The sequence below is a fragment of the Chrysemys picta genome, chromosome 4 (assembly GCF_011386835.1).
Source record: "Chrysemys picta bellii isolate R12L10 chromosome 4, ASM1138683v2, whole genome shotgun sequence".
Lineage (NCBI taxonomy): Eukaryota > Metazoa > Chordata > Testudines > Emydidae > Chrysemys > Chrysemys picta.
In genome coordinates this window covers 133,564,325-133,586,883 of record NC_088794.1, presented here as the reverse complement: position 1 = coordinate 133,586,883, position 22,559 = coordinate 133,564,325, and the positions used below count along the sequence as shown (strand labels likewise).

At 41.0% G+C, this 22,559-nt stretch overlaps 2 protein-coding genes across 3 annotated transcripts in view; one reads left to right on the top strand and one right to left on the bottom strand.

Moving 5' to 3' along the window:
• LOC135983199 (uncharacterized) overlaps positions 1 to 22,559 on the top strand; it is a 372,285-nt gene that overhangs the window by 159,301 nt on the left and 190,425 nt on the right. The window lies entirely within an intron of this gene.
• LOC101950650 (cytoplasmic dynein 1 heavy chain 1-like) overlaps positions 1 to 22,559 on the bottom strand; it is an 82,998-nt gene that overhangs the window by 16,251 nt on the left and 44,188 nt on the right. Inside the window, exons 32-63 of one of the 2 annotated variants that reach the window (XM_065593601.1) lie at positions 22,341 to 22,553; positions 21,890 to 22,128; positions 21,594 to 21,750; positions 19,788 to 20,015; positions 19,296 to 19,526; positions 19,015 to 19,155; positions 18,404 to 18,637; positions 17,453 to 17,659; positions 17,249 to 17,370; positions 15,142 to 15,307; positions 14,759 to 14,922; positions 14,292 to 14,421; positions 12,560 to 12,693; positions 12,120 to 12,234; positions 11,799 to 11,960; positions 11,500 to 11,714; positions 11,150 to 11,354; positions 10,801 to 10,974; positions 10,577 to 10,696; positions 10,371 to 10,491; positions 9,121 to 9,316; positions 8,035 to 8,149; positions 6,650 to 6,865; positions 4,356 to 4,568; positions 4,053 to 4,180; positions 3,355 to 3,508; positions 1,619 to 1,765; positions 1,380 to 1,530; positions 896 to 1,146; positions 551 to 685; positions 345 to 439; positions 23 to 197 (exon numbers count right to left, since the gene is read on the bottom strand). In XM_065593601.1, coding sequence (XP_065449673.1) covers positions 23 to 197; positions 345 to 439; positions 551 to 685; positions 896 to 1,146; positions 1,380 to 1,530; positions 1,619 to 1,765; positions 3,355 to 3,508; positions 4,053 to 4,180; positions 4,356 to 4,568; positions 6,650 to 6,865; positions 8,035 to 8,149; positions 9,121 to 9,316; positions 10,371 to 10,491; positions 10,577 to 10,696; positions 10,801 to 10,974; positions 11,150 to 11,354; positions 11,500 to 11,714; positions 11,799 to 11,960; positions 12,120 to 12,234; positions 12,560 to 12,693; positions 14,292 to 14,421; positions 14,759 to 14,922; positions 15,142 to 15,307; positions 17,249 to 17,370; positions 17,453 to 17,659; positions 18,404 to 18,637; positions 19,015 to 19,155; positions 19,296 to 19,526; positions 19,788 to 20,015; positions 21,594 to 21,750; positions 21,890 to 22,128; positions 22,341 to 22,553 — 5,454 coding nt within the window. Of the gene's footprint in view, positions 1 to 22; positions 198 to 344; positions 440 to 550; positions 686 to 895; positions 1,147 to 1,379; positions 1,531 to 1,618; positions 1,766 to 3,354; positions 3,509 to 4,052; positions 4,181 to 4,355; positions 4,569 to 6,649; positions 6,866 to 8,034; positions 8,150 to 8,264; positions 8,461 to 9,120; positions 9,317 to 10,370; positions 10,492 to 10,576; positions 10,697 to 10,800; positions 10,975 to 11,149; positions 11,355 to 11,499; positions 11,715 to 11,798; positions 11,961 to 12,119; positions 12,235 to 12,559; positions 12,694 to 14,291; positions 14,422 to 14,758; positions 14,923 to 15,141; positions 15,308 to 17,248; positions 17,371 to 17,452; positions 17,660 to 18,403; positions 18,638 to 19,014; positions 19,156 to 19,295; positions 19,527 to 19,787; positions 20,016 to 21,593; positions 21,751 to 21,889; positions 22,129 to 22,340; positions 22,554 to 22,559 lie in introns of both variants that reach the window. The other variant, XM_065593600.1, reaches the window with a different exon arrangement.

Sequence of the window (22,559 nt, the reverse complement as noted above, 5' to 3'; positions counted from 1 at the left end):
AGTGCTTAAGCAGGATACTTGCCTCATCAGCTTGAACCTTAGAAACCAGGTCCTTAAACTCAGGAAGGCAGCTCAATCTCATCATAGCTTCCATTTGTTCTGTTGTAAGTCCACTGATCTTTGGGAGAGATGCTGTGCTGAGTACAATTTCTTTTCCTCTTAAGAAATGTTGGAATTCTGCATCATACGTAGGCTCCCTTAAATTAAAAGTAGAGTACATTTTAGCCAAGTGTCTGTCTTCAACTGAAGTAGTGGTTAACCTTAAGGCACCAAATACAAAGCTTTCATGTATGTAAATGGGAAAACTGAGATGCATCTCAAAAAGCAAAGATTCAAACATTTACCCAATTGTGCCTTTAAGTTTAATTCTGGCCAACAGCATAGCAAAGGTTATGTGATCCTGATGTAACATGCCACGAGCTACTCTATTGAAAGCCACCTATCAAAACAAAATGTAATCGGTTAGTTGTATTATAAAGAGCCTTAATCAGATTTCCACAGGACAAGAATTTTTGCTAAGTACAATGTCTATGAAAATTCTATACTGAACCTGGAAGAGGTCTTTTGTGATGATTGAGAGACGCTGGGTATGGTCTGTAATTCCCTTCAAATTTGGGTTCTCATACAAGACATTATGATAGATGTCCAAGAAAAACTGGAGAGAATACCGGTATAAGAAGTGTATCTAAAGAGTAAAAAAAAAAAAAAAGAGAGAGAGAGAGTTTAGAACGTATGGCTCCACTGTTTGACAAATACTGAGGTTATTGCAATTCATGATGTACTTATGTAGTCATAACTGGAATTTAAACAGTACAGCATAATTTTGAAAAAAATGTTAACAGTACTGAATATTTCTGGTGAGAAGAAAGGGATTAAATTTGGTTTTTTATCTAACCTGTTTCAGTGATTCCATTGTGAAGTAGATACTACTGCATGCTGTAGAAAGTGGCAAATACTGCCGAGATACAGTCTCCACCTCTTGCATGACAATATCAGTCTCTTCTACTTTTCTGGTGACCTCTGCTGCTTCCTTCTTTAGGGTCTCCAAAGTAGTTATGATTGTGTCATCTAAAATATGTCCCTTCACTTCATTGAGAGCTTGTAGCAGAGATTTTTCTAACTGCAGCAAACGCAGTTGGAATTCACCTTAAGTAAAACAAATTGAGATCTATGATCACACGCATTGCATATAACCTATATAAACATTTTATTCTATACCATTTGTCATATCTCCTGTATGCTTTGAAACAGAACATTCCAAAATATCACATTCCTCAACTATAAAAAGAATAGCTGTATATTAGTAAGAGAGTGACTGTCAAGTTTATTCTCTGACTAATTAGGACTCATTTTTATGGTTTGATTTTTCAGAAACCTACCTTGAAGTTTAAGGAGGTCAGAACGTTTTTCATCAACATCTGGTCTTTCAGCTTTCAGGACCTCATTCAGACACTGGCTCTGTAAACTACTGCGAGTTACTGTGAAATTGACAAACGTAACACGAGAGCAGAGATCCGGGGGAAATTCAACCTATCAAAATAAATATCAGGATCATTTTGTTGGCTTAATGTGTGTTCTGCCCTGCTGAAAGCTAAACAAATTTGTAAGCATTCCTTACTGTTGGATCTCTGGTGGAGAGGAAGATGACAAAGGACGGTGACAAGTCAATATCTTGGTCTCCCAGGGTAATAAGCACTCGACCTCCAGTTCTTCGGACTTCACGATTCAGCACAGGATTCAGAATTGGGTCATAGCTCTCCACATCCTAAACAGCAATACAATTGTGAGAGTAATGAACACAACAGTAGCTAAAATGGACCTGTGCTGGAACAAGCTTGAATAAAGTTTGATCTGGATCACATTTTTTCCCCTGCTTGGGAAAAGGTCTAGTAGTAATCCACATGAAGATTTGGTCATGTGTGTAACGACTGTTAATCCAATGTTATTCCCCATACAATAAGCTAATTTTTAGGATCAAGTACTATTCAGACATTTTGGATGATGGATTACATACCTAAGTAACAAGAACAGGAGTACTTGTGGCACCTTAGAGACTAACAAATTTATTAGAGCATAAGCTTTCGGGGACTACAGCCCACTTCTTCGGATGCATCCTGTTCTTTTTGCGGATACAGACTAACAAGGCTGCTACTCTGAAACCTACATACCTAAGTAACGTTTCCTGTTTGGATTTCTTAATTTTTCTGTTTTCATTGTGTAGATATCAGATTATAAGTAGCACCAAGAGGCCCCAATCAGAAGTGATGCTACCATTGCTACCTGAATCCTGCATCAAACACCTCACAGTTTAAGAGCACAAGCAATAAGAGGGTGATGGAGACCGACACCTTTGGAAAGTAAATTAATCTGTGCCTCAGTTTTACCATCTGTGCTATAGGGATAATATAACCTTATTTCTTAAGGCATGGGTGGCCAACCTGAGCCTGAGAAGGAGCCAGAATTTATCAATGTACATTTCCAAAGAGCCACAGTAATATGTCAGCAGCCCCCCATCAGTTCTCCCATCCACCGGCAGCCCTGCCGATCAGTACCTCCCCCTCCCTCCGCATACCTCCCGATCAGCTGTGTGGGGTGGGGGGAGTGGGGGCAGGGGTTGAGCAGCAAGCACCCCCTGGCGCATTGGCGCCTGTAGCTCCAGCCCTGGAGTCGGTGCCTATACAAGGAGCCACATATTAACTTCTGAAGAGCCGCATGTGGCTCCAGAGCCACAGGTTGGCCACCCCTGTCTTAAGGTGTTGTGAGGTGCTTGGATACTACAGAAATGGGTGCCATCTCTAAAACAGATGTCCTTTTTTATATACGTGCATACATTTGCCTTTTTGCATTTTCATCAAGCCAATCTGGCTTCTCCCATCTGCTCCAACCTAGCTATTTCAACACTGACAGACATCCATAGAAGTGAGTTTTAAGATTTTTTTTTTTTTTAAAAACAGGAGCATTATAGATCAGTGTACGGACTGTTGTGTGCAGAAGGGATGGTTTGTAAAGAGCCACTGAAGGGGAGTGGACAAGCAGACTGGATAGTCAAATCAGAAGGGGCACAATAGGTGACAAATTATTAAGTAGCAAGGGGCACACCTGAGAAAAGCCTTTAAATTTGACCTTGATATGGTAGGAGAGAGGGAGCAATGTGGTTAGAACAGGTAAGGAAGATGATCTTTGCTGCATTTTGATCCATTGTCTACACAAGGACCTTCATTTATTCAATACCTGAAAAGCACAGAATTGCCAGAGTAGTTTTATTGTTAAGCCTCAGCAAGAGAAGATTTCAAGAGTACTTCCTGGGAAATACAACCACAATTTTTTTTTAATTTATGTAAACAAGAGACTAACCTGGACGAGTAGAGGGTTACCAAATCTCAGTGCACTTTCCAAGTTCTTTCTGAAAGCATCATCCAAAAAGCTAGTACGAATGATCTTACGGTCCTTGTATTCATTCATAATGAACTCTGTGGCTTGTCCAGAAGGATCAATGATCAGTGGATACCTAAGTTAGTGAAAAAATATTTCCGTCATATGACTGATTTAAGGCTTCTGATAGAAGCCATTTAGTCCACTCAGGTTGAGTTAATATTCTAAATCCTTTTTTGGAGAATGTAGGCTCATGTAATGAAATATGGAAGATCATGGTCATTGTTTGGAGAAGATAACATAGTTAAATGATCTAACTAGATACAATTATCAAAAGGATACTTTACTGTTTCAGTCAATACAGACTAACAGTTTCAGTTTGAGCTAAGTTGGTATAATAGTGAAGTACACTAAAAATGCAAGTTGTTTTGCTTATAAACACAAGGGAAGGAGATTATTAAGACTTGCATTTAATTTGCTAACACGGGTACTATGTAGATATCAGACAGCGCTCAAAATTCTCTCAAAGCATTTATATTCAGTTGGATGATAAAGTTTCAATCAAGTTTTCCTTTTGATAGGTGTGTGCAAATTCCATTGACTTCAGTGGGAGTTCTGTGCACCAATCCATTGTTAAGTTTATCCCCATACATTCTGTACTTATCGTACAAATGAAGTACCTATTAAACCGCTTAAGCATGATAGCGTTTTCTGTGCACAGGTCATCTGCAGGTAGAGAACTTGCTTGCCAGCGAAGACGCTCATCTGCATTGGAAAGGTATTCTGTCCTTGCAATGTCTGTACGGAACTGAAGAGTAAAACATTATTATTACTTGCCCAAAGAGAGCCCAAAGTTTGATCAAATTTGATCTTTACTTTTTGTGAACACCTTGTAATTTCCCCTTTATGAAGCAGTAACTCATTACAATCAATGTTAACACCTGTGGTAGTCATGACATTGGTAATTGTGGAGCAATCTTTACCTGGATATTTGCTTGCTGCAAGTGATGGGACCACGTAGTGAACAAGTTCTGTCGCATTTGCTGATCAAAGTACCCAGCATAAGCAATAAAAGCTCCTGAAAGCAAACAGTCTCCTGCAATTGTGGACATCTGGTTCTTGAAGGTTTCACTTGTCTTCTCCCATCTTTCACGTTCAGCAGACAGATTCTTTAAGAGAGCAGTGCTACGGTTTACCTAGAAATTAAGGAATGGTCAATATAATGTACATCTTTATTCAAAATGAAGGCTCCCATAATTAATCGCATTTGCAACCTATACGGACAGACAAGTGTGCCCAACACAGCAGACTTTGAACCCAAATTTTCAGAATTACATATGTCCAGAAAACAACTATGAGTGCATGCACAACTCTGGAAGTTGGGTTGTTAGTATTCTTGGGCTGTGAATTTTATGGTTCTGGTAGCGGAAAGGGACAGAAGGATTGCAAGCATTTTGGAAAACAGGATTAGAATGCAAAACAACCGTCAACAGATTGGAGAACTGATCTGAATTCCACAAGAGAAATTCAGGAAGGGGAAAAAAGAATAAATGCAAAACTACAGAACAGGGAATAACTGGCTAGGACAGGGGTGGCCAATCTGAGCCTGAGAAGGAGCCAAAATTTACCAATGTACATTGCTAAAAGGCCACAGTAATATGTCAGCAGCCTCCCATGAGCGCCCCCCTCCCACCCTCTGCTCCTAGTGCCCACCGGCAGCCCTGCGGATCAGCGCCTCCCTGCACCTCCCGATCAGCTGTTTCGTGGTGTGCAGAAGGCTCTGGACAGGAGAGGGAGGAGCGAGGGCACGACAGACTCAGGGGAGGGGGTGGGAAGGGGTGGAGTGGGGGCAGGACCTGTGGCAGAGCCAGGTGTTGAGCAGTGAGCACTCCCTGGCACATTGGAAAGTTGGCGCCTGTAGGTCCAGCCCTGGAGTTGGTGCCTATACAAGGAGCCTCATTAACTTCTGAAGAGCCGCATGGGGCTCCAGAGCCACAGGTTGGCCACCCCTGGGCTAGGATCTAGCTGGCTAGGCTGAAGAGGATCTGGGGGTTATATCGGATCATAAATTGAACATGAGTGATCAATGTGGTGCAGCTGCAAAAAAGGTTAATATTCTGGAACGTATTAACAGGAGTGTTGTAAGTAAGACACGGGAGGTACTGGTCCCAATCTATACTGCAATCAGGGCTCAGCTGCATTACTGTGTCCAGTTCTGGATACCACACTTTAGGAAAGATGTGGACAGGTTGGAGAAATTCCAGAGAAGGACAACAAAAATGATTAAATGTTTAGAAAACCTGTCTTATGAGAAAAGGTTAAAAAACTGGGCATGTTTGGCCTCGAGAAAAAGACAACCACGGTGAAAGTCTTCCAATATGTGAAGGGCTGTTCTAAAGAGGACTGATCAATTGTTCTCCATGTCCACTTAAGGTAGGTTGAGAAGCAAGGGGCTTAATCTGCAGCAAGGGAAATATAGATTAGATATGAGGAAAAAAAAAAACTTTCCAACTATAAGTAGTTAAGCACCGGAATAGTCTTCCAAGGGAGGTTGTGGAATTCCCATTATTGGACATTTTAAAAAACAGATTGGACAGATACCTGTCAAGGATGAACGAGGTTTATTTTACCCTGCTGCAGCAAAGGGGGCTGGACTCGAGTTCACTTTCAGCCCTACATTTCTATGATTCCATCAGTGCAGCTCAAGGAACCAAAAAATAAGAGGACATTTGTATGGACCGTTTGACCTGACTTCACTAGTCTTGTCTGAAGAGAACATTAATATAGCAGTTACCCTGCAAGGTAGTTTTAAAATATGAGAAAAGGCAGACACTCAACTCTATTAAAAACATTAAGTAATCACAATTCCTCTGAAACACATTTGAGACTTACAAAACTGATCATTTTAATGGGTGAATTTTGTGCTTGTGAAAGACTGGCTTTGCTTCACCTATGCTAGCTTTCCTTGGTTGAGTAACATCCCACCTGCTAGCCTAGTCCTAATCAGACAGATTGCCAATTTAATTGGCAGGCCAGCATAGGCAGTGACTGGAAGAGCAATCCTCACTCTGGCCTGTTTATCAATGGTCGGCAAAGCTCTTTGTGAGAAGTCCAAAAGGAGGAAACATATTGAAAGGCAAACTGTTGTGTAGAGAGGCCATTAAAGCATTCTGTGTTAGAAAGGTATACAGAATGTTTCAAAGCCACTATTCCCACCCCCTGAAACATCAAAGAAAAGTCAGTAAAATGGACAAAATGGTACATTAAGGATTCTCACTTTTGCTTCAACTGCAGCCAGGTCTGCCTTAATTGCTTGAGCCTCTGAAATCAGCACTGCATACTCTTCCTTGTAGCGAGCAATACTGGCCTCGAGATCACGAATCATCTGTTCTACCTCATTAGCTTTCTGTTGATTGACTTTGGCATCATCCTCCAGTTTCTGTAGTTCATTGCGGAGGGGTTCTACTCGCTTCAACATATCAGCATAATTCAGCTGTGAAACATGTGAACAGTCAGTTCTAGATACTTTCTAGAATGGAACTTACCACTTGACTTGGGACCATGCAAGTCAGCAAGCATAATTTTTTTTATGGATTGAGGGCACCCCTCAGGATTTTAGGAATTCAGGCTTTCATTTTAAAAAGTTTAAGTTTCTAGTCTTCTACTTAAACTGATTCACTATTGTGAGTCTGCAGGTGGCCTGAAACAGCCAAGAGGTGTGAACTGCACTATTCATCTCACTGAAGCGAGAATGATGTTCTTTGGGAAGCCTCCAGTTTTCAATCAAATTTCAAATTCAATCGTGCAGTGCAGAGACAATTGCCGATGATGCCAGAGCTCTCTCTCAGGGAGTGTAGGATGAAGGCAGGGGAGATCCTGCAATGAGTCTGGAAGGCTAGAAGAGGGAAGCTTACCCTATGGGGTAAATACCAAATTAGTGTATCCTTTTCCCTGCACACTAGGATTAGCCTGCCCCTGCCCCCACTGAAGAAGCCCTCCCGTTTTCCCATAACGGCACACTACTCAACCATCTAAAATCCCACCCGGAAACCCTCAGCCAAAGCCTACACCCACAAATAACCAACCTTGGCTTTGAATAGGGCTGGATGAGATGCCATCTGTGCTTGCCATTGACATTATTTCAGAGCTAGATGCCCTCCCCTCAATAAGACATGATCACATTACTCTACAACATTCCCCACCCTTGTCAGGTGGAGGAAATGAGATCAAACCAGGCAACAAAATCTGGTCTGTGCGTACACAAAACTGGCTACAGAGCAAAAAGACCAGCCATTAGTCACTATTATTAAAAACAGATTCTTTTTCAAAAAAGACAGTTGAAAATAAGTTGTAGGGTTGCAATCTTTACATACAAGTTCTTATGAAATGTAATGCAAGATCCTGTTAATCACGGAACAGTTAACCAGGTATGCAAGAACATTCAGCACCTTACTCTGTGCATTCACTTGAGACCAATTACTGTTTTTACCACTACAATAGCAAGCTAGACAAGATTCCATAGATCTTTGAGTGATGGAAGTCTGCGTATTCTGAGTCCTTGCATATTTCAGCACCATAGAACTAGTACTTATCACTAGGTGTTAGATTTCCCACATAACACTGAAGCATTCTACATTGGCGCATCTACTGCAGAGGAGTTACCTGTGCAATTGCCCATTTTACCAGTGGACCACATGCTAAGGATGCTCGGTTTACGATTTCATAATTGTAACTTGGATTTGACATGAAATTCTTCATTTTTTCCCGGATGGAATCACTGCAAAAGAAGAGTTATGTTTGACACAGCATGTGCGCAAGTGTTGAATCTCTCAGCGCAGAGTTACTGAGAGGAAGTTGCCCCTTTACTACAGTAGATAAACTAAAACCAATACCTTAGATCTTCAGTATTAAAGTTGACAATGCTGCTGATGAAATTATCTCTGAGAATAACTGGTCTGATCTTTTTCCAGTCATTTGTCTCCTCACCCAACAGGAGACAGATTGATTCTAAAGTCAGTTTTACTGCAGCAGGAGGGTTGGCCATTGCTCTTACTTCAACAAGATGCGCCTTCCTTATAGAGCTCACAGCTATTAAGGGGATGAAAAAAAGTATTCAGCATGCAGCAGTCAGGGATTTAAGGCTACTGCTGGGAAATAATGAACAGGGCCGGCTCCAGGCACCAGCTTCTCAAGCAGGTGCTTGGGGCGGCTGCTCCGGAGAGGGGCGGCACGTCCAGGTATTCAGCAGCAATTCGGCAGACGGTCCCTCACTCCGCCTGGGAGTGAAGGACCTCCCGCCGAGTTGCCGCCGCAGATCGCGATCGCGACTTTTTTTTTTGTTTTTGTTTTGGCTGCTTGGGGCAGCCAAAACCCTGGAGCCAGCCCTGATAAGGAAAGACATTTAAGTTCAATTACTGGGAATAGTCTATACTCCAGTGCTCTGATGGCAGTATGTGCTACTCAGACTATACTTTAAAATTTTAAGAGGAAAATTTAGCTCTGAGATGCACATTTACTCCCTGATAGATCATCATCTTCATGAATATATGACAGAGTTTGATATTTAGTTCTCTGCATAAAAGGTGGAGATTCTGCACACACACGAGATGAATTCTGCTTTTTGTGAGGTAGAAACCAAACCCTAACATCACCAATTGTGACTACTAGTAAGATTTCTATTGTGAAAATAGAGAAATAAAACAATTTATTTATATTCCCAGCAATAGCTCGGTACCTGCAGTTATTCACCTGATCTTCTCAGCAGAAAAGTTTACAATAGTTGGAATGAAGTTTTCCCTCATAATGATGGAACGTATCTGTTTCCAGTCAGTTGTACTTTCACCCAATAGTAGACAGATGGACTCTAGTGCTAGCTTCAGTGCTGCAGGTGGGTTGGCCATAGAATGGACCTCTACCAGATGCTGCTGCTTTATTGATTTTACAGTTAATCACAGTGGTCAAGCCAGATCAAGCAGGAGAAAGGAAGAGTATTGATAGGGGAGAAAAAGGAAGAAAAGACAGCAAAATAGTAAGGACAGGAATTAGCAAATCTTCATTGACATTGTTGAGAGATTTTCAAGCTTCAGGTAACATCGAAAACGAATTAAACATTTCTTGTAAAAACTAAATGGTTTCCACATTTTGAAAACTCTCCACCAGTATGCTCATGTGAGAGAGAGCAAGCTGAACTATCAGAAGCCTCCAAGCACTACTACAAAAGCAAGAGTTTGCACGTGGCAACTATGTTGCGTTCACAAGTTAAGGAGCCTAAAAACAAGGCTGTGCCTCTACAGCGAGAGACCGTATACCTAGGCAAATAGTGAGCTAGAAGTCCTTCCTCCTCTTATGCAACCCACTGATAAGCCATTGTAACGAAGTCTTGAGTAACTAAGTTGTATGTAGTATTTCCATTCACGATACTTATGTAGCGTTTATTAAATCACTAATTCCATGAACTGGACACTGCTATCTCTTAAGAGGCAGCAGCAGCAGAAACAGAACACGTTAGGGGTTTGTCTAGAAAACAGTGAGCAACAAGCTGGTGTCTAAGTGCACAGCAAGCTAGTGTGCTGTAGACTAACTGACTACGTGGACCATACGACTGCACACCAGAAATTTCCTAGCGTTTGTTGACCTACTCCTGTTTCAGGAGTTCCTATTCTAATGTATCCTGGTATACTGAAAGATAGTAAGTAAATCTAGCAAAGCTTGGCAAAAAACAGTGAACCATTAAGACAGTTTATTGCTCAAAGTTTAATAAAAATACTGCTAAGAATGCAAGTCTACAGTAGCAATAATTGGAAGTTTGGAAGCTCAGTAGTGCTAGTGAACTATTTTCTTTCTACTGATGCCACACTAAAGATTAAGATACTGCTGATAAAGGGATGGACCCAAAGTTTACTGAAGCAAATGGAAGCACTCCCACTGAATTCAAGAGCCTTTGGATCAGCCCCAAACCCCTAAAGGAAGGAATGCTGTAGTTATTTGTGTTGACTTACCATTCTGAGCATCAATGACAGCAGGCTCAACTTTGTCTAGCTCCTCCTTCACACTCATTTGCTTATCTGCAATTACTGCTTGCTGTTCGTGCAGCTTCTCTTGAATGTCTTGGCTCATAACCTAAGAGAAAGATTGTGCAACCTTTAAGATATTAGTTCTAAATATACTGTACATGTGCAAAGGGTAAAGAAAGCTTTGATTTCACCTTTTTCATCTCAGCTTCTTGCTGATGCTTCACCATTTTTTTCAGCTTGTCATTAGCTGCTGCATTCTTTACTTCCTGCTCCTGGCTCTTTATTCTCAAGTCCCTACGCAGTTCTTCCACCTGACATGAATGGTAAGATTAGAGTCTGTACAGACTAAACTCAATTTTAAAATGTTTTAATAGCTCTAATTTTATATTAAAAAGCAAAGTTTAAAGGTATGTACCTGGTCAACAGTTTCCTTGATCTTTTTAAGACCAACATTCAAATGCATCTGCTGTTCCTCCAGCTCACTCCTTTTCTCATTGAACAAGTTGACATAATGGTTGATGAAGTCCAAATAGCGACGTGGTGTGATGGCCATAGTTCTGCCTCCCCGTTTTGCTAGACGAGCGTTAGCCTTTCCAAAGGAAAAAGAGTTTGTCAAAAGTTATTATATAATCCTAATCTTTTATATATACACTATCTAGATTTTTTAAACTCAAAACTGTCACAGCAGCAACACTGTTGTACTGAACTTGTGTCAGTCCACTAGAACATGACATTAGAGATCTGAGTAGCATGGCAGAACAGACCTGATGAAGGGTTTGATGAACAAATACACAGCTATTTACAATAGCTTCCCTATGTGATGGCGGTTGTGGTAACTTCTCATACACAACTGGCATATAGTCTGGCACAATGTAGTTTGGCTTCTCAAGATCCATTTTGCTTGTAAACTCTTTGCCAACTTCGTACAGTGCTTCAGTTGACCAGTCTCCAAACCAGTTCAAGACACACCTGCAGACAGGACAAGACGTATTACAACTTCCAAAATTTCTTTTTTCAAGAGGGTATTAACAATATTCTTAATTAAAAAAGACAAGACCTGAAGTGTTAAGATACTCTGTTTGGGAGCTAACCTACAACAAAGTAAGTTAGTTACCTGTTGAAGAGAGATGGAGAAGTAGCTGCTCTGTCCTTCAGGCCCTCAGAAGATGGGTTCATGGTGAACACAACATGGAGATTGCGAATAACTTGACTGGTGAACCATTTGTACAGTTCTTCATGTGAATCTAGCATTAAACCTTCTTTCTGTGCTCCCTCTTTACATTGAGTCATAAGGGTGGCATATTCATCTCCTTCAAAGAGACCGGGAACCTAATCCAGGAAATAAGTATATTTTTCTTAAAGGCTTGATTTTCCCTGCATAACTGCTACTTTACACAGATTTACTCAAGTTACCTCTCCATTGGCCAGAAGATTATTCATTTTTTCCACAAATCCAGAATCCAGTACATTTGACTCATCCATTATAAACGCTATTTTCTCATTCTTGCAGCCAGAGCGTCTGAAGACCGTTCTCAGATCTTCATCAAAGTCTTCACCTGTGTATTTTCTATGAACCTATAAAGATTTAGCAATAGTTACTGATCTTTTTTAGCCCTTATCGTCCCACACAATGACTTACGTTTATACATTTATCTTACCAAAGACAGAATATCTGCAAGACAACTGCAAGCTTTAACAGTCAATTTTTTTGTTGAGTGATAGAACTAAACCAACCTTTATTTGGTAAACACTTAAACCATTCATCCAAGCCACAAATCGCGAGAGAGTCGTTTTCCCTGCTCCACTAACTCCAATGAGAAGCAAGTGACCCTGAGGCTGGCGGAAGACTCTGAAAGAGATTGGTACTTCAAGTAAGTTTACTGCTTGATAAATTGTGAATTAGCCACAACATTTCTAAACTTCCTTTCCTTGCAAACTTAACCTGTATTATTATTTTTTTTTTAGTACTGTGACTGGTTCGGGGACACACTGAAGTAACTATTGGCAATATTTCTCAGTCTGTTACAATTCCAACCTTGCAGTGCTCCCTTTACAGAATGCCTCTCCCAAGCAGAACACCAGAACAAACCGGTGTGCCATTCTGGACTAGTCTGAATACAGATTTGTTTTACAATTCAAACTAGACAAACCCAGGAGTTGGAAATTCAGCTTACCGGTCAATTCTTAGCACATGATCCAAAAGTTCATTGAACAGCACTAGTGGCACATCAAGTTCTTCTTCATAAAACACTTTCAGCCTGGCTTTTACATAGTCTCTCAGCTCTTCCTGATCCACTGGGATATAATCCTAGAATAAGAAGGTCAATATGTAAGCAAGAGATCTAACAGTCTAGAATTTAAGACTAAGGGAAAGATTCTCACCCTGCTGACCCCTCTGTCCTGGATAAAGGGCCAGAGTGACACAAATTCCCAACTCAAGAATTGAGGATGACAGCCACAGGGAACCCCTCAGACTCTGATGTAGCATGTGCCACAGGCAGGGCCTGTAATGTCACAAGCCATGGCAGCAGTGTTGCCCAGAATTTCTCCAGGCACCTGGGAACTGGCTTGCACGATTTAGACAACCCATTAAGGCTCAAAGCTACCTTAAGTTCCCCCCCACCTCACCCCACTCCCCCCTTACCTAAGAGTTCTGTGCTGTGCCTCTTAGCAGCAAAGTTCAGACTTTCACTTTAAGTTGAAAAAAACTAGTTTGCACAACAGCTCAGATGCTGCATTTAAATCAATGCACAAATAGAAAATGCATCATGTCTGCAGAGCCACTGTAATGTAAGGCATTTAAAATGATCTACTGCTTACTTTCAGAAGCAATACAAGTCAGTATATTCCATAAGTGCCAGAAAATTCCCAGGTAGATAGGTATTTGTGCTCCTCCTTGGCACTTTTACCATCACTGCAAATTCCTGATTTGAATACACATATGGCTCAACTGGTTTGAGGTATGTTAACATACATGCACCCAGTGTATTAGGTAAGTGCATTTTCATAAGTCTAAACAGACAGGAGCACATTTAGCCAGCAGGCACAGAAGTAGATTTATGAATACCTGCTTGGACGCTGAAAAGCAAACCCTAAAACATTCAGAGTGACGAGCTTTACAATCACATATTAGCATTACACAATTGTTTCTTGAAGTCAGCTGCAACAGTTGAAGCCATATAAAGGATTGGGTGGCGGGGGGGTGGGGGGTGGGAGAAATCTAAGGCTATGAACAGTTTATTGATCAGACATTATTGTTCGTTATGAGTAGACTATAGGCATTTATTGTTCTGAAAGCATATAGCCAGATACAAGATTGTGCAGTACAAGCATACTCAATCATACCACCTTGGGTCATACCTCAGATCAAGTTATGCAATGATCTGACTAACACCACTTGGGAGACCAAGGGAAACCCAGGATGCTAGGAAATGAAGCTTGTGACTCAGTGGGTGGCACTTCCTTTGAGTTATTAGTTAGCCAGTGTGGTTACAGACACCATTGGCTTATTTGTTAAACAAGCCAAAGAGACAACCTACATCTTCTAACTGCACTAGTCCAAGACCCCAAGATACTTTCTGCAATTGTTACCCTAAATATTCTAGATGAGTCCCTTTTTGGGTATATGCTCTGCCTTCAAATTCACAGTTCTACTCCCTTGGTACCCGGACAGGTTCTGCTATGTGCTGGATACCCATCATGCCATGCTGCATCAAATGTGTTTGCTCCAAATGGTTAGCAATCCTTATTGTCAAAGGTAAATTCTATCACTTCATGGACTGTGCTTAGTATGCTAGAAGAAGCGCCGCCTAAGAGAAATGGTGGGCAAAGATTCACTCTCTTATTCTGATACTTCGTGTCTGCAACTGTCAATATCAAGGCTTCTATTGAGATATCCCTCTTTACCTTTGACAGCCAATTGCTGTACAAGATGGGTCTGCTCATAGCTTTCTCTTTGTCTATGTTGGGGAAATGTTTCAGAGCTACCATATCAATGTTTTCATCAGTCCAACGTCTCTCCTCATCTTCCACAAGTCTAGTTAGAGAGAGACAGTTACAAGCAAGCATGCAACACCTATTAAAAACAGATATATGTGAAGGACACACCAAGTACTATAAATAGCAAGTTAAGGCAAAGGGTAATACTATTGTACATATGGGTCAGTTCTATCTACTTGGAACTACTTAGCAATCCAACAGACACTGCTCTTACCCTGAGCTTAGAGAACTAGATTTCAAATCCACAAAAGGTATTATTCTTCATATTTAGGTTATGTGTATAAGCCTTTGTAGGTGGCACTTATTTTATGAACTTAAACTTCTGTTCATTTCTACAATTTGTACTTTTAATACTATTTCCATAGTTTCTTTACCTGTCCTGGAAGAGACGCAAGGCTTCGTGTGCCCAAATCCTAATAAGGCCTTCAACAGGTAAGGTTTCTAATGGTCTTAAGGCTTCAAAGATACCTCTCACCCATCGAGTCATTTCACGAGGTGAATAAATGTAGTGTGGCTGTGTGTCCTGGGTGAACCTTTCCTAAAAATTCAAAACACTGGGTATAGTGTTGAATAGGATAAAGTTGTGCAACAATAATTAACATGCAAACAATGCTTCTCATGCCCCCATCTCACAACTGCTAATAAAAACAGGGTAAGCAGGCCAAAACAAAAAGCACTGGGATTTATCTAAAGTGGCATAGTAACTAGGAAAGAGGACTAGTCAGCAGAAGTTGGGATAGCGTGTAGCGCAAGTTACCTGTGACATTGTGTAGAACTCTACCATGGCAGCAGTAAGAGGTTCTGCATATGTGCGGAGCGATGGGATGAGCCTCAGCATTGCACGATTGAATGTTCCATATATCTGAGTAAGTGAAGCTGGTCCAGGATAGTCCACATACACCACAGGGACATGGCGTAAAAATCTGAAAGAGGTCCAATAACTTAGTGTTCATACCAGGAAAGACTTCATCCAACTCAGCTAGACTAGACTAGACCTGACCTATCTATTTTCAATATTCAAAACAACTGCCATTCTTGGTGGAGATTTCATCTCAAATTAAGCCACTAAAAGTCAAAATTAGGAGAGCCAATTACTGACTTGTACTCTGCAATATCACATCACATCATATTGGTTTGTTTCTGATCCAAGCTGCTTGTTTCATAGGGTAAAAATAACTTAATTTCACAACAGCATTCTCAGCCTCTGAAGTGAGTAATGTTCAGCACTCACCTTAGCCACCACCCTGCTGGCTAAAACAAAGTCCTCTTTGAAGTACAGGAATGTGAATGGAGTACAGTCTGTGTTGTTCATAGATTCTAAGGCCAGAAGAAATCCTGTCTAACCTCCCATATAACACAGGTGGTAGAACTTCCCCAACATAATTCCCAGGGCATCTTTTAGAAAAAAATGCTACTATCTCGATTTAAAAATTGTGAATAATGCAGAATTCACCCTTGGTAAGTTATTCCAATGGCTAATTACTCTCACTGTTTAAAAAATGTATGCCTTGATTCCAGTTTGAATTTGTCTAGCTTCAGTCTAGCAAAGAAAGGTATAACACGATCCAGTGGCTGGAAGCTGAAGAGCCCATTATTAAATATTTGTTCCCCATGTTGGTCTGTGAGTACCTATCAAGTCCCTCCTTAACCTATTCTTTGTTAAGCTAAATAGCTTGAGCATTTTGAGTCCATCATTATAAAAGCACGTTTTCTAATCCTTTATCATTCTTGTGGCTCTTCTCTGAATCTCTTCAATTTGTCAACATCTTTCTTGAATTGTGGGCACCAGAACTGGACACAGATTCCAGCACTGGTCACATCAGTGCCAAATACAGAGATCAAATAAGCCTCTTTATTCCTATCTGATCCCCATTTAAGCATCCCAGGACTGCATTAACTCTTTTGGCCACAGTGTTCCATGTTCAGCGGGGAATTCAAGTTCAACTGATTATCCACCATGATCCCCAAACATCTCTCAGGATAGAGTCCCCCAACCTGTAAGTATGGCCAACCTTCTTTGTTCCTAGATGTATACTTTTACATTTAGATTTATTAAAATGCATATTAACTGCTTGCGCCCAGTTTACCAAGTGACACCGATTGCTGTGAATCAGTGACCTGTTCTCGTCATTATTTACCATCCTCCCATTTTTGGGTCCTCTGCAAACAGTCAGTGATTATTTTGTTCTCTTCCAGGTAACTGATAAAGATGTTATGGCCAAGAACCAGTCCCTGCGCAATCCTACTGGAAACAAGCCCATTCAATAATGGCTCCCTGTTAACAGTTACATTTTGAGACTTATCAGTTAGCCAGTTTTTAATCCATTTAATGTGTGCCATGTTACTTTTATATCATTCTAGTTTTTTTTTTTTTAAATCAAATTGTCATGCAGTACCAGGTCAAATGCCTTACCTAATATACTCACTTATGTCAACACTATTACCTTTATCAGCTAAACTTGCAATCTCATCAAAAACAACAAAGTTAGTTTGACAGGATCTATTTTCCATAAACCCATGTTGATTTGTATTAGTTACATTGCTCTCTTTTAGTTGTTTAACAATCAAGTCCTGTATCAGTCACTATTATTTTGGCTGGGATCTAGGTCATCCCATTTACCCTTTTTAAAAACTGGCATTTTAGCAGCTTTCTTCCAGTCTTCAGAACTTCCCGTGCTCCAAGACTTCTTGAAGATCAACAGGAGCTTGCTGGACCATTAATGAGCAGCTCAATTGGATGCAAGGTATTTTTAAACCAATATTTGATGCTACAAACTAGATTCCAGTATTAGAATGTAAAGGCATCAGATACTCCATTTTGCAGATCAGGAGTATAGTTTTAGTAGCTTCAGACTAGTATTTACCTACGTGAAAGTGGTTTCCTTCCAGGATCGGTAGGTGGGTTACAAGCTCCAACAAACTGAATCCTCTCTAATTTCACCCAGGTCTGATCCGATGTACGGTAGAAGCCTCCATGTTCCACCATCTGAATTAAGTAATTGTTTTAATACAAGAAAGTTCCCATAATAATATAATAGTAATATCCTTAGTTTCACAACAAAACAAACCTGTCTAATGAAGGATATGACTCTCTGCGTGCCATACTTATCCATATCTGGCAAGTTGATTTCATCACAGAATAGCACCAGCCACTTTCCTAGCTGCACCGGAGCCAGCACCACTCCTTTAGGTGTATGCCTGTACTCACAGTAATGATCAAAAGTTTTCAAAAGTAGCTCTGGGGTAGTAGCACTAGAGAAGTTAAGTCCAACCACCTTAAAAAAAAAAAAAAAAAAAAAAAAACAAGGGTGAAAGAGGTAAATCCATGAAGACATTTGATACATTTTAATAGTTTAAAGTCTTAGAACCACAGTTTCAGGAGATGATCACTCCTCAGTAACAAATATATATTACAACTTGGCTTTCGGATTGAAACTATATGCTGTAGGTTGACTAGATACTGATCACTGGATGCTGTTTACATAAGTATTTGGGTCACTACAGATATGTAAAATTCCTTATAGACTGCCATCAAAGTCTGTTATCTGCCAGTTGTACCCACTTGTTAGAATACATACCATCTCTCATCACTGTTAACTGGTTTAAACACTCATACCTAGACGGAACAGCCACCTGAACTCAAAATACTTTTGATTTAATACTGAACAAGTGAAAAAAAAAAAAAGCCAGTACTACTGGCGCTAGTTAGAAAGGAAGAACAGATGGCCTTGATGTGAAGGGACTCCTGGAGTTAGGAAGAGTCTAGATCTTCCTGGTGACTATGGGCAAGTCACTGATTTCTGCTTCATTTCCACTCCCTTTTACAGATCATGTTTCTGCCTCACAGAGTGTTATAAGGATACATTCATTTAGTTGGGCAAAGAGCTCTGATACAATGAAGTTTTTACCATGTAAGTAGAGAGGTGTTGCAGTAATCATTAGAGTAAACCTTGTAGGCAGCTTTTACTTGTTATAAATTTGCAATTATTCAATAACGTACATATAAACAGAATAGTTACCTCCATATCAGGGAGGGCTCTGAGAGCACTGAAAAGGATCATAGTCTTTCCAGAACCTGGTGGGCCACAGAGCACCAGGGGTTTGTGTTCCGCTAGCCAAGTATACAGCAAAGCTTCATGGCGGACGGTATCTAGGGTTGGTACTACAACATCAGGAGCAGCAACCTTGTGGGTCTCAACTTCAATCTGAGGAACCTTGGACTGCCATGGGACCCACTCACCTGTAATCGACACCTAGGTGAACAGAAATATAGTTAATGTATAAAATTTAGTAGAGAAATGGGTTCCAATGGGGTTCTCATCACAACCCCAGCTTATTTTACACAACTTCATGCTTTAATCTGTGAACTCAGTTAAGCTTTTAACACCTGCAAATTTGATGCTGTGGGACTAGTTTAGAAGAAGCTTGGACTACACAGTACATTATGTACCAACTGAACAAACAAAAAGGCACAAAAAAAAAATCAAATGTAGAGTGGCTTGCCTTGAGCTAACTTGTGAGATACTGATTTAATCCCATTGAGAGAGGTTAATTTAGAAATAGTGTCATATTGGCTTTGTTTCCTTAGGAATTAGGTTTTTAACCTATAAAAAGTACAAGGGGCTATTACCTCATAATCAATTATGGGTATGTTGGGTGCTGTGGGCAATGGTACAGTGGTGATTCGCCTAATGTATTCTCCCAGCTCTGCTCTCATTTTCAGACGACTGTCTCCAGAGAGTGACCACAGTATTGCATAGACCAGGTATCTCTGATGGAAAACAAGAGAAAGATTAGTCCACACAAATGCAAAAAAGTATTACTTGTGTTCGAAGGACAGCAGAAGAAAATACAAGGTAACTGTGTTCATCTTTAGGCTTTCAGATCACTTTGCTGCAGTATTTACTTTACCTGGATATAACGCTCCAGTTGATCTATCTGCATAGGGAAGTCGGGATGGTTTGCATTGTACTGGGCTACATTGCGGCAAGCCTGATGCAACATAGAGAACAATGAACCAAGACAGCGCAAGCGAGTGAGGTCCATGATATGCTCTAACTTGAAAGCATGTTCAAGAGCTTTAGTCACCAGTCCATTAGATGTGAAATAGGGCTGCATAATTGTTGCTGCATCTCTTTGAATCTGTTGGTAAAGACATTAGCATTGTTCAAGGAACTTGGTTTGTAGTCTTAAGTGATAACACTAGATTTTAAAATAAGTTTGTCTATAACATGGGTTCAGAGTGTCATACTTTAATAGGGGAATACAACACGCAAGTTACATTTTGTTAACTCAATCTCTATTTATATTCAGTACAGCCTGTAAGATAAGCTTTCGAGGCGCTTCCTACTTTTAGTGGGTCTGGTATCAGTCCACAGTATTACAATCCATTCCAAGTTATACCTGCAACATTGGAGAAGCTGCTGCTTCATCTTCATCTTCTTTGCCCTTTCGCCTCCGCTGAGCTTCCTCTTCACCTTCATCCAAAGGGATGTTTCGTAGTCTGGCCAAGAAGTTATTGAATATCATGTCAGTGCTTAAAACATCTTCACTGAACCAGACCATTCCGCACCTTGACACTGTGGTCAGAGTAGCATATTTCAGATCCTGTACCTCAAACATGATACGCACCTAGAGAGAAAGTGCAGACATTTAAGAGAAGTTAGGTTTTATGTTCTACTGAATCTATTACAGTAACTTCTCACTTTCACAGTTAATGTTTCATTGTTAAGTCGCTGATCTGTTAGAGAACATGCTCGTTTAAAGTTGAGCAATGCTCCCTTATAACATTGTTTTTCTGCAAGCAGTGGACAAAGCAGGCGGCTGCCAGAGTAGCCCGTTGGAGCTAGCTGGTGGGGCCTTGGAACCAGGGTGGACTGGAAGCCCCCCCACCAGCTCCCCTAAGTTCCCTGTGCGGCAGCTGCCCAACAGGCTATCGATTGCCAGGCAGTTCACGTATCCCTCCGGCCTCTGCCATGGGCTGCTCCTGCCCTCTGCCTTGGAGCTGCTCCGGGGAGCCTTCTGCTTGCTGTGCGAGGGAGAGGGGGAAAGAGGGGTGCTGATGTCAGGGTGTCCCCCTCCCCCCGCTCCTGTACCTCATCTCCACAGAGCAGGGGAAACGGGGGGACAGGACAGGGCTCAGGATAGAGGGAACTTGCTGGCAGCAGCTGTTGTATCAACTTGCTGATCTACTTAAAAAGGCAATGTACTTAGTGTTGGGTCAGCGTACTTAAAGGGGAATGCGCTTCACACACATGGTGTGTCTGTCTGTGTCACACCCACCCACAGCCACCCAAGTGGTGCATTAGTCTCACACACAGTGTGTGTGTGTGTCTCTCTATCTCACACACACATGCACCTCTCCCCCCCCTTTGGAAAGTGGTACGCTCCAGTGGGATTGCATGAGTTCATCATCACGTTCAGTTTCCACAGGGAATGTTTGTAGCCACTCCCATGCTGTGTCTCCTCTCTCCATTCCTGCTACCTTGTAGAGTGTGAGGCTCCATTAACAATGTGTTAACCCTTGAGGGCTCAGCCGGGTGCTAGATCATTTACCAGTAAGGCATTCCCTGGGAAATATCCCACCCTCTGACTCCTCCACCTCAACCCAGCTTCACAGTCATCATTGCTGTGTACATTATATTGTTTGTGCACACACACACACACACACGACTGACTTGTCTAGTGAAAAACATTTCCCTGGGACCTAGCCCCCTCTGACCCCCATTTACATTAATTCTTATGGGGAAATTGGACTCACTTAACATTTTGCTTAAAGTAGCATTTTTCAGGAACATAACTACAATGTTAAACGAGGAGTTACTGTAAAAGCTGTTAACATGCCTCTTTAAACTCCCCAAAAGCCAATATGTGGTATAAAATTAGTTTTGTCTTAACTTCATAAAGTATTTTATGTATTCAACACCTAATTAGACATTCATGCATGATCTAGTATTTCCTAGTCTGGAAGGGTCAAGGTAAACCTGACATGACAAACTCCATAACCACAGAAGGGTTTTTAAACAATTCAACCAGACTATTGCATAAAATCACTTTTGCTCTGATGCAATATTAACTTTACTCTGTGCCCACAGGTAGTGTGATGAGAACCTGTTCATGTCAGTTACCAAAAGCAGCAGAGAGATCAAATTTTTAGTAGATTAAACTATTTAGAAATGCTAAAATGTTTGTAAAAACAAAAATCTTTACATTTGGTGGAAGGCTGAGACGTTCTCCATTGGGCAGAGTCAGCAGTTTGTTGTCATCCAACACGGAGTTTAAGTTCTCCACCCATTCAGGATCTACATCCCCATCAAAGATGATCCACTGTCGTTTTTGCAATTCACCTCTCACATTGTCTATGATCCTAAGTTCAGGAAAGCATTTAGTGTAGGTTAAAAAACAGTAATTTTCCCTTCCCTCAATTCTCTATGGCAATGACAACATGCAAGAATATCTCTAATAGCCACTTCTTAACTTATACGCTATTCATGTTTAAGACTCACTTTCTCAGGACATGTGTAAACAATCCATCTGTCCATTCTCTGGTATTTGGATCCAAAGTACCATAGAGGTGATCTTTGCTGATTGCTTTTGGATCAATGATGTGAGCAACACCTTCTACACCCTCTAGCCGCTCCAGGGCTTTTAGCAGCACTCTCCAAGCCATGCTCTTTCCACTTCCAGAAGGACCCACCATCATCAACCCATGATTGATCTGGGTAATTTGATAGAGCTGAAGAACCTGTGACAAAACAGAAGGATCGGTCATTTAAGACTTGCATTTATTAAAATTCAAACCTATTAATCTGGAATCACTTAAAGTTGAAACTTATTTTAGGTATTCTGTCTATTTGGGGAGCAGTTGTATTTGATTTCTGTATCACGGAATATGGAAAGTGTTACATGTACTTTTGTCAACTCTACATTGTAAGATTTACAACTATCACAACGTACCTTTTCGACCCACATGCCACCAACTTCTTCTCCATCACCATATGTAAGGTACATTTCTTGACACACTTTCTTAAGCTCCTCTCGCAGGGCTGTCATTTCACCACGGTGATACTGTACTCCAGGGAATACATCAGACAAGAGACTGGACAGCAATGGGATGTCTTCTGCAATAAGTTTGGGTACCATTGTTTCACACACACTCTGGATCAAAATCTACAT